The sequence below is a fragment of the Colobus angolensis genome, unplaced genomic scaffold (assembly GCF_000951035.1).
Source record: "Colobus angolensis palliatus isolate OR3802 unplaced genomic scaffold, Cang.pa_1.0 Scaffold116, whole genome shotgun sequence".
Classification (NCBI taxonomy): domain Eukaryota; kingdom Metazoa; phylum Chordata; class Mammalia; order Primates; family Cercopithecidae; genus Colobus; species Colobus angolensis.
In genome coordinates this window covers 6,158,069-6,169,005 of record NW_012112697.1, presented here as the reverse complement: position 1 = coordinate 6,169,005, position 10,937 = coordinate 6,158,069, and the positions used below count along the sequence as shown (strand labels likewise).

The 10,937-nt window shown below is 42.4% G+C and overlaps 1 protein-coding gene across 1 annotated transcript in view; it reads left to right on the top strand.

The window, feature by feature from the left end:
• GLG1 (golgi glycoprotein 1) overlaps positions 1-10,937 on the top strand; it is a 171,649-nt gene that overhangs the window by 131,323 nt on the left and 29,389 nt on the right. Inside the window, exons 9-11 of the mRNA XM_011962462.1 lie at positions 3,766-3,887; positions 6,824-6,925; positions 9,590-9,743. Coding sequence (XP_011817852.1) covers positions 3,766-3,887; positions 6,824-6,925; positions 9,590-9,743 — 378 coding nt within the window. The remainder of the gene's footprint in view (positions 1-3,765; positions 3,888-6,823; positions 6,926-9,589; positions 9,744-10,937) is intronic.

Below are 10,937 nucleotides of genomic sequence, written 5' to 3'. Positions count from 1 at the left end.
AAAAAAAAAAAAAAAAAAAAATACCAACCTGGGCAGGAGGGAAGGCTTCTGGAATCTGCTGTTTGATTTTGCCACAGTGTTGTTGCTAAGGTGCAGTTGTTGCTGGTGACTGCCTCTGTGCCAGTGTAGGTCCTGGGACCCAGACCAAAAATGAATCAGGAGACAGCCTATATTTGCATTTCATCCTTAGAGCAGCATGGAAAGGTTGTTGGGGGAGGGTTAGGAATGAACCTACCTACCTTTTTTTTTTTTTGACAGTCTCACTCTTGTTGCCCAGGCTGGAGTGCAGTGGCATAATCTCTGTTCACTGCAACATCTGCCTCCCAGGTTCAAATGATTCTCCTGCCTCAGCCTCCTGAGTAGCTGGGATTACAGGCGCCCACCACTACGCCCAGCTAATTTTTGTATTTTTAGTACAGATGGGGTTTCACCATGTTGGCTAGACTGGTCTCGAACTCTGGACCTCAGGTGATCTGCCCGCCTCAGCCTGGGATTACAGGTGTAAGCCACCATGCCTGGCCTAAACCTGTCTTTTTACTAAGGCTACACTTGTAGTAAAGGACACAGAAAACAGAAAATAGACTGGTTTGACTTTATTTCGAGGCACCTAATTCACACCCAGGGCTTTTTAATATTTAGCTTGTTGAAAGAACTAGTGACTCAACTTGAAAGATAACATAAGTACCGCCCACATCACCCTTTGGGCCTAGAAGAAAAGTACTTTCCAAATCTAGAGGGTTGCTTCAAGTAATGAAACATATGGTTTTGCCCATATTAAATTTAGCCAAGTGGGGCTGGGCGTGGTGGCTCACTCCTGTAATCCCAGCACTTTGGGAGGCTGAGGCAGGCAGATCACTTGAGGTCAGGAGATCATGACCAGCCTGGCCAACATGGTGAAACCCCGTCTCTACGAAAAATACGAAATTAGCCAGGCGTGGTGGCATGTACCTGTAGTCCCAGCTACTTGGGAGACTGAAGCAGGAGAATCGCTTGAACCTGAGAGGCAGAGGTTGCAGTAAGCCAAGATCACACCGCTGCACTCCAGCCTGGGCAACAGAGCAAGACTCCATCTCAAAAAATAAAAAAATTAAAACATTAAAATAAAATAAAAAATAAATTTAGCCAAGTGGGAAAGAAGCACTTTATTTTTATGGACCCAGGGTTTTTAGCTTTTGCCCACAAAAATTGAAGGCCTAAATGATTCAAAGGGAGAAAAATGTCCTTAGTCTTCTGCTACAGTATCCATCCCCAGTCAAATTGACGAATGTTTTAAAATAATTCATTTTGGGGGAGTTTCTTTTATTTTTTGTTGTTGTTTTGTTTTTTAAGTGATGGGGTCTCACCATGTTGCCCATGCCGGTCTCAAATGACTGCGCTAAAGCAGTCTGCCTGCTTTGGCCTCCCAGACTACTGGGATTACAGGCATGAGCCACTGTGCCTGGCCCCTTTTTTCTTTCTTTTTCAAATTTTTCTTCCTAATACAGCAGACTTCAGTACCTGTCTGTGGTTGACCATTAGTTTTCCCTGTTCTCTGCTTGGTGATTGATTTAGTGATTTCTCAACAGATAGTAAGCTGTAAAGCATAAGGATAGTTATCATCTTGTTGAGTACCTACTCTCCCAAATGCACCATAATCATGAACTGTGAAATTCTCTTCATTCATGGCTGAACAAGTGTGGGCCCAGGCTCTCCTAGGCCAAAGATAACTGCCAGTCTTATTCTCTAATCATCTCTCTGAAGCATTTTCCCAGGTTTTCCTAAGCATGCCAGGGGCTGGAATAGGTGTATAATCATGTAGCAATTCCCATTGTTAGTGTTTATTTCCCACGCTACTGTCACTAAATTCCAGAGTAGCAATGATCCCTGGAGCTGTTAGCCCACTAGGCTCTGGAGGGCATCCATTTTCGCCTGTAAATAGTTGCAGTCTAGTGTATGTATTGTTTCTTAAAGTTTGTCTGTCAGTCATGGATATTTAACTGATACAGTTCTTTCAGAGACTTGCAGACTCCCGTGTTGCTTCCAACTTTTCTCAGAAAAAGATGTAGATACTTTGGTCTTTGTCAACAAATGTCATAAGTAACATTGGTAATCATTCGATAGTAATTTTCCTACCAGCTAACCACGGCATGTTGTAGCTTTCCCAAATTGCCACCAACAATTTTTGGTATAAATAACTTCTATCCTAGAATATTGGAAATCTTTCATGTTTGTCTCATCTGGATTACCAGCTTCTTTCAGGATAATAGAAGTTTGTGTTTTTTTCCTTTATTTCCTTTTGATTATGGTTCTCTGATAAATGTGTGATCTAACCTATGATCCCACAGGTGCTCCAGTGAAGGCCCTGTGGGATCATAGGGTAGATGTGTAAGTATCAGAGGACAAATCAGTGACACAACAGGGTTCCAGTTTTTTAACTTGACAAAAGGGAATGCAAACCAGTAAGGATTATAGTTTTCAAATTTACTTTCTATTATTAAATATTTCTACCCCAAGTCTGGGTGTGGTGGCTCACACCTGTAATCCCAGCACTTTGGGAGTTCGAGGCAGGCGGATCACTTGAGTTCAAGACCAGCCTGGACAACGTGGCGAAACCTCGTCCCTGCTAAAAATACAAAAGTTAGCCAGGAGTGGTGGCACATGCCTGTAGTCCCAGCTACTTAGGAGGCTGAGGCAGGAGAATCACTTGAACCCGGGAAGTGGAGGTTGCAGTGAGCAGAGATCATGCCACTGCACTCCAGCCTGGGTGACAGAGCGAGACTCTGTCTCAGGGGAAAAAATTAAAAAAAGATTTCTACCCCAAAACATCATCTGCTAGTTATCTGTAGTAATAATGATCTTTCATGTCTGTAAAATGCTTTGCAGTTTACCTAGTATTCTCCCATATATTATTATTTCTTACAGTTTTCTGCAGTTAAAGAAACTAAAACTAAATCAGTTGTCCATGTTCTCAAAGCTAATCTGTCAGAGCCAGAACTATTAATAGAACTCAGTTCTTTTGATTTTAATTGAGAGCTTTTTCATCAACACCTCAAGTGCCTTAAAGGCAGGAAAAAAATGTGAAGTACCTATACTCCTGTCTTTCCTTTATTCCATGACAAGACGGAAAAGTAAACGATAAAGAATATAGTCACATTTCCAGCTGCATAATGACAAGTATTTTTCTATGTACTTAAAATTAGCAAGCTCTGGTTTACCTCTTGGTTATAGAAAAATAGTTGAGGAAAATGGGACATTATAAATACCATAATCTTGTTTTTTGTAGTTGATATTTCTTCAAGTTAAATGAAATTGCACATCTGCTTTTAATAAAGCACAGCACACTTGACTTAATACCATTGTTTTCGCAGCAAAATTCAAATTCTAGATTCTTATGACCCAGTTAGGTCTCTGACTGAAAATGTTCTTTATTTACTCTTTTCCACTCAATTCTAGCTTTGCTGGGAGCACCAGGTTTAGTAATTTGATTAACAAATAGGCAGATAAAAGCAAAGAGGCAGCCTTCGTGTTCATGTTGTAAAGACCTCTAGGGATTATTAAGAACGTGGATAAGCAGTCCCTACAATGACTCAAACAGAAAAATCTTCTGTCAAGGTGGAGAAACCAGTTGGAAAAGTCTTTGGCAAGGGCTCTTGAGCTTGGCTAGTGACAACTGTAGACAACTTTATTGGAGTACATTGTGGCAAATAGGACTGAGCTATGAAGACACTGCTCTTCCCTAGCACCTAAGTGACTTTCTTTCTTCCTTCTTAATTTGTTTTAATTCAGCTTCAAACACTGATTCAGGAGACTGACCCTGGTGCAGATTACCGCATTGATCGAGCTTTGAATGAAGCTTGTGAATCTGTAATCCAGACAGCCTGCAAACACATAAGATCCGGAGACCCAATGTAGGTTATCTTCTTTGTGGTATTTATCCATATTGTATTTTATTTGGCAGCACAGGGAACATTCCTTCAAATGACTTTTGGGTGGTTTGACATCTTAACTGAAATTTTGCTGAACAGGTTGAAGATATACCAACTTTTATTAAAACTAGTAATGGAATTAAAACCTGGGATCTGCCTCATCCATGATATAGAAACATCTAGACCCAATATTGTGATGGTGTTTATCGACAGTGACTGAGCATATATGGACCTATATATTAGGTTACTGAATAATTTTATATCACAATCAAATAAAAATGAGAGAAACATGAAAGAGGTGGTACATACTTTGGCACTCTGTACTTTTTTCATCCTAGTTGTATATTGACTCATTGTATACATTGACTACTTGGTAATCGTTAGAAAATACTTGAAACAGAAAATAGAAATAGAAAACAAAATGTGGGCCGGGCGCGGTGGCTCAAGCCTGTAATCCCAGCACTTTGGGAGGCCAAGATGGGCGGATCACGAGGTCAGGAGATCGAGACCATCCTGACTAACACGGTGAAACCCCGTCTCTACTAAAAAATACAAAAAACTAGCTGGGCGAGGTGGCGGGCGCCTGTAGTTCCAGCTACTCGGGAGGCTGAGGCAGGAGAATGGCATAAACCCGGGAGGCGGAGCTTGCAGTGAGATGAGATCTGGCCACTGCACTCCAGTCTGGGCGGCAGAGTGAGACTCTGTCTCAAAAAAAAAAAAGAAAAAAGAAAACAAAATGTGATAGTTGGAGGCAGTAGTGATGGACAAAATGGATACTAGAGTTGCAGCCAAGATCTAGAAAAGCTGAATAAATGCTATATTAAAGTATTAATTCTCATTTTATTTTTTATGATGTAAAAACAGCTCTTAAACCATGGCTGGATGCAGTAGCTCATGCCTGTAATTGTAGTGCTTTGGGAGGCCAAGGTGAGAGGATCACTTGAAGCCATGAGTTTGAAACCAGCCTGGGCAATATAGCTAGGCCACATAAAAGTTTTTAAAATCGGCTGGTGTGGTGGTTCATGCCTGTAGTCCCATCTGCTTGGGAGGTTAAGGTGGGAGGATTGCTTGAGCCCAGGAGTTCAAGGTTACAGTGAGTTATGATCATACCACTGCACTCCAGCCCAGATGACAGAGCAAAACCCTGTGTCAAAAAACCAAAGCAGGCCAGGCATGGTAGCTGACACCTGTAATCCCAGCACCTTGAGAGGCTAAGGCTGGCAGATCACCTGAGGTCTGGAGTTCGAGACAAGCCTCTAACCAACATAGAGAAACCCTGTCTCTACTAAAAATACAATTTTTTTTTTTTTGAGACAGAATCTTGCTCTGTAGCCCAGGCTGGAGTGCAGTGGTGTGATCTCACTCACTGCGACCTCTGCCTCCCAGACCCCGGTTCAGCAGTTCTCCTGGCTCAGCCTCCCAAGTAGTTGGGATTGCAGGCACACAACACCATGCCCAGCTAACTTTTGTGCTTTTAGTAGAGACGGGGTTTTACCATGTTGGTTAGGCTGGTCTGGAACTCCTGACCTCGTGACCCACCTGCCTTGGCCTCCCAAAGTGCTGGGATTACAGGCATGAAGGAAAACCACCACACCCGGCCAAAAATACAAAATTAGTGGGACATTGGTGGCGCATACCTGTAATCCCAGTTACTCAGGAGTCTGAGGCAGGTGGAGCCAAGATTGTGCCATTGCACTTCAGCCTGGGCGACGAGCAAAACTCCATCTCAGAAAAAAAAAACAGTTGCAAGTAAGAACAGCTTTCCCATTCTGCAAAAATCTTTATAGCCTGCAGTTGGCCATACCCAACAACAAAGTGAGTATAGTCCATGTTTATCTCATTCTGCTATGCAAGAACTCCTGCTGTCCATGCTGTGCTAGAGAATTAGAAAATCATGTTCTTCCTCAAAGCTTTCTATGTGGTTAAACACACTTAAAACTAATTACGAATATTTACCAATGTAAAAATAACCACATCAACCAAAGAGGGGCAGAGGAGAGGGAAGACGGAAGAACTGCTACAGATGAAAATACATTTAAGATACTTATCAGTTAACCTTTTCTGGATCCTGATTTGGACACACTTGTAAAAAAATAATTGAAAATATTTGGGCCGGGCACCGTGGCTCACACCTGTAATCTAAGCACTTTGAGAGGCCAAGGCGGACAGATCACAAGGTCAGGAGATCGAGACCATCCTGGCTAATAGTGAAACCTCGTCTCTACTAAAAATACAAAAAAATTAGCCAGGCGTGGTGGCGGGCGCCTGTAGTCCCAGCTACTTGGGAGGCTGAGGCAGGAGGATGGTGTGAACCCTGGAGGCGGAGCTTGCAGTGAGCTGAGGTTGCGCCGCTGCACTCCACCCTGGGTGACAGAGTGAGACTCTGTCTCAAGGAAAAAAAAAAAATTTGAAAACTAACAGAGTATTACATGATAGTAAAGCTTTTAAAATAATTTCTTGGTGGTGTGATAATGGTATTAAGTCCTTATGTTTTAAAGAAACATGCTGAAATATTTACAAATGAAATGATAGGGTATCTGGGATTTTGCTTGAAAATATCAGCAAAGAGGCCTAGAGTTAAAACAGACTTGGCCATAGATTGATAAAGTTATGGGAAGGTGGCTGTTACATGATTCTCTACTTCTTTGTGTGCTGGAAAGTTTTCATAACCAGTTAAAAATACAGCAGCTGCACACTGCTCTTGTGCATGCAGAGTCTTAAGTGCTGAGTGGCTCTGAAGTTGATCGAAGGCATAACCACTGTCAGGTTCAGTTAACTTGAGTGATTCTCAGAAAAATAAATCTTAATGCCCTAAGAAAATAACTAAAAGGCTTCTTCTACAGACCAGGGAAATATTATATTGACATAGAGTTCTGAACACTTCTCTCTTGTTACAATTTTACCCATTTTATGGCTAGGATCTTGTCCTGCCTGATGGAACATTTATACACAGAGAAGATGGTGGAAGATTGTGAACACCGTCTCTTAGAGCTGCAGTATTTCATCTCCCGGGATTGGAAGTGAGTATTTTGAAGCCAAAGTAAATGTATTGCCTCAGCCTGTTCTCCTCTGTAGTCATAATTACCTGTATTTATTAAAATAATCAGTAGGAAACTCTTTTTGTTGAGTTCTGGTACAGCTAACACACTCCAATCCCCTGAAAAACTATTCTTTATCATTTTCAGAACATTATCTAAAAGCAGAGTCGGCCCGCTACCAGCCTGTGCCACACATTCTTGTTCACCACTACTTTGGAAGTCAGGGTCAAAATGTTTCTGATACTACAAAGATGTGTCTAGTAAGAACTATGGTACCTGTGGGGGTGGCAAAAGCCTTCAGATATGTCTCTTAAGAAGATAATAGTGCAGTTGTATTTTTATTGATTTGCAGTGGATATGGGAATTTGCTTTTATTTATTCAGAGTTATTGAATTAAGTCTGTCTTAAGAGGTTTTTGTCAGTAGGTGACAACTTGATTCTCTAATTTCCCTCTCATCCTGTTAACAAAAAGCGGCGGGGGTGGGAGGATGAACTGGGAGAAGGATCTGTATTACAGCCAGAATCACTAAGTTCATTGGCTGCCATTCCCCTCCTCTTTCTGTATCTTGCTTTCTCTCCTCACCTCCAAAGCAGCCAGTACTGGATCCGACTGCTTCTCTAGCCTTTCAAGTTCAGTGGCTTCTCCATTCGGTTGTTAAGCCACCATCGTGTGGTAGTTAACTATTTTTGGTGATTAATATATACTTTGGCCAGGCACAGTGGCTCACACCTATAATCCCAGCAGTTTGGGAGGCCTAGGCAGGAGGATTGCTTGAGGCCAGCAGTTTAAGGCCAGCCTGGTCAACATAACAAGACCTGGTCTCTACAAAAACTAAAAAAAATTAGCTAGGTATGGCAGTGTGCACCTGTAGTCCTAGCTACTCGGGAGGCTGAAGCAGGAGATTTACTTGAGCCCAGGAGCTGTAGGTTACAGTGAGCTGTGATCATGCCACTGCATGCTGACAGTGAGACCCTATCTCAAAAAATATGTGTGTGTGGTTTGCCCACATACTTCACTAGAAAGAGATTACTTGAAGATTCAATGTATTCTTACTTCTGTTCCTTCAAATTAGCTCTGGAAAGGACTACAGAAAGCTTGGCTGTAATTTCCCTTTGCTTACTCAGGCCATCTAAACCTAAATAGTCTACTGAGTGTATTGCCTTAATCAAAATCACATTTTCTCCTCTTTAATTCCTTCCCCCATAATAAAAAAAAAAAAAAAAGTGCTGCATAGTTACTCATTAAATATTAGGGTTTTTGTTTGTTTGTTTTGTTTTGTTTTGAGATGGAGTCTCACTCTGTCACCAGACTGGAGTGCAGTGGGGATCTTGACTCACTGCAACCTCCCACTCCCTGGTTCAAGCAATTCTTCTGCCTCAGCTTCCTGAGTAGCTGGGATTACAGGTGTGTGTCACCATGCCCAGCTAATTTTTGTATTTTTAGTAGAGACGGGGTTTCACCTTGCTGGCCAGGATGGTCTTGATCTCTTGACCTTGTGATCTGCCTGTGTCAGCCTCCCAAAGTGCTGGGATTACAGGCGTGAGCCACCGTGCCCAGCCCTAAATATTAGTTCTTAATAGTCGCTCATTAAATATTAGCTTTTTTCTCCCATTAACTAGCTCTCTACCAAAGTTGACAATATAATATGGACAGAATTAAGCATGCCCTGGTCTGATTTGGGGAAGCAGGCTCATTGTCTAATCTACTGTCTCCAGATTCAGAGTTAAATGTCAAGGCTCATAAATTGATAAGCACACTCAAGTAACCAAAAAGATTACTTCTGTGCAAGGGGGCACCTTGCACAGGAAGAAGAGAGAAAACTGACTAGGAGACTATCTATCTTACCATTTCCTTATCTTACTGAATCTAATATATTACATAGGATTGAACTTCATTCCTACTTAGAAAAAGGTGTTTAGTAAAAAGTATTAAGTAAAAAGTTGTGAATTGCCTGGTATTGGCTACAGCTCTAGTTTTCTGTTTTCAACCAGGGCATGTGAGTGCTAAGTCTGTTATTAAAATGTTAGGTATCTAACAAAGCCAAGATATCTTGAGGGATAATCTAAATCTTCTGTAGAAGGTTAACAAACTTGTATAGAAAGTTATCCTCCTGCCTAAGCCTCCCACAGTGCTGACTACTGTGTGTTCATTAAGAACAGAATTCATGGCCGGGTGCAGTGGCTTATGCCTGTAATCCCAGCACTTTGAGAGGCCAAGGCAGGCTGATTGCTTGAATTCAAGAGTTTGAGACCTGCCAGGACAACATGACGAGACTATCTCTACCAAAAATGTCAAAAAAGAGCCTGGTGTGTGCCTGTTGCCCCAGCTACTTGGGAGGCTGAGGTGGGAGGATTGCTTTCAAGCCCCGGGGGCAGAGGTTCCACTGAGCCAAGATAGCGCCACGGCACTCCAGCCTGAGTGACAGATTGAGAGATGCTGTGTCAAAAAAAAAAAAAAAAAAATTCAGGAATATACTTTTACATATCTTCTGTCTCCATGCCCCGGAAGTGATTATCAATGAGTATACAAGCAAGCACCTCATAAAAACCCAGTATACAAGCAAGCACCTCGTAAAAACCCTTAGCCTGCGTTAGAAGGAAATGTCTGTTAATTAGTGGTTGTCCTTTTAACTCTTAACCTTATAGGCTGGACCCTGTCCTATACCGCAAGTGCCAGGGAGATGCTTCTCGTCTTTGCCACACCCACGGTTGGAATGAGACCAGTGAATTTATGCCTCAGGGAGCTGTGTTCTCTTGTTTATACAGACACGCCTACCGCACTGAGGAACAGGGAAGGAGGGTATGCAGTGAATATCAACTTCATTTCTTCTTATTGTCATTTGGTTTTTAAATTGTTTGCTATATATTCTTCAGATTTTAGTCATCTTAGGAAAACTTGTGGGGAGAGGATTGCTGCATTTATAGAAACTTCTTCATTCCATGAGTGCACTTGGAGTTGCCCTACCAGTTTCTATCATCTGATTTTATGTTTTAAACAAAGTGGGTGGGGGAAGATTTCCAGATTTTTTTTTTAATTCCCAAAATCTGAATCACAAATGGACAATTAAATTCTGCTGTCCTAACTTTATTTAGGTTTAAGGATCCGTTAGAAGCTTTTAGCCAGGCTACAAATGGCTTTTAGGCTTCTCCTCTTGGCAGCTGAACACATTCGCATTGTCTGCCCATGGACTGGTTGGAGCAGAAACCTCCATACCTCAGTCTCTTGGTATTTGTCTGCCCCAACTGCTGCCTTTTGTTGGGATGTTTGTGTGTGCTTGGCTCTTGGCAGCATCGGCTGCTTCCTGGGGTGCACTGACATGCACTTGTTCTCCACGATGGCTTTCTCTACCTTCTGAGATGCTCCATTATCAGTCCTGCCTTTGTTCCAGAGAGTTGAGATGGTATCACTTCTCATCCATCCTTAGAAATACCCTTCTGGGCCGGGCACAGTGGCTCAAGACTGTAATCCCAGCACTTTGGGAGGCCGAGACAGGCGGATCACGAGGTCAGGAGATCGAGACCATCCTGGCTAACACGGTGAAACCCCGTCTCTACTAAAAATACAAAAAACTAGCCGGGCGAGGTGGCGGGCGCCTGTAGTCCCAGCTACTCCGGAGGCTGAGGCAGGAGAATGGCGTAAACCCGGGAGGCGGAGCTTGCAGTGAGCTGAGATCCGACCACTGCACTCCAGCCTGGGAGACAGAGCCAGACTCCGTCTCAAAAAAAAAAAAAAAAAAGAAAAGAAATACCCTTCTGAGCTTAATGTAAAAGCCTGGCATCCAGAATGAGGGGACTTAGAAGGAAATGGCATAGTTGCTGTACCCTAACCCAGTGTTTATACTGCTGTGTAAGAAAACGTGGGAATTTGTTTTGTTATTTTTTTTTTCCATATAATGAGCCTCTCATTAATCATGGGGGCTCCCAAATCCTGGCATCTTTCTAGTCACTATAGTGAGGGGGTAGGAGGTTTCTTCTCTTTTTTTTTTTTTTTTTT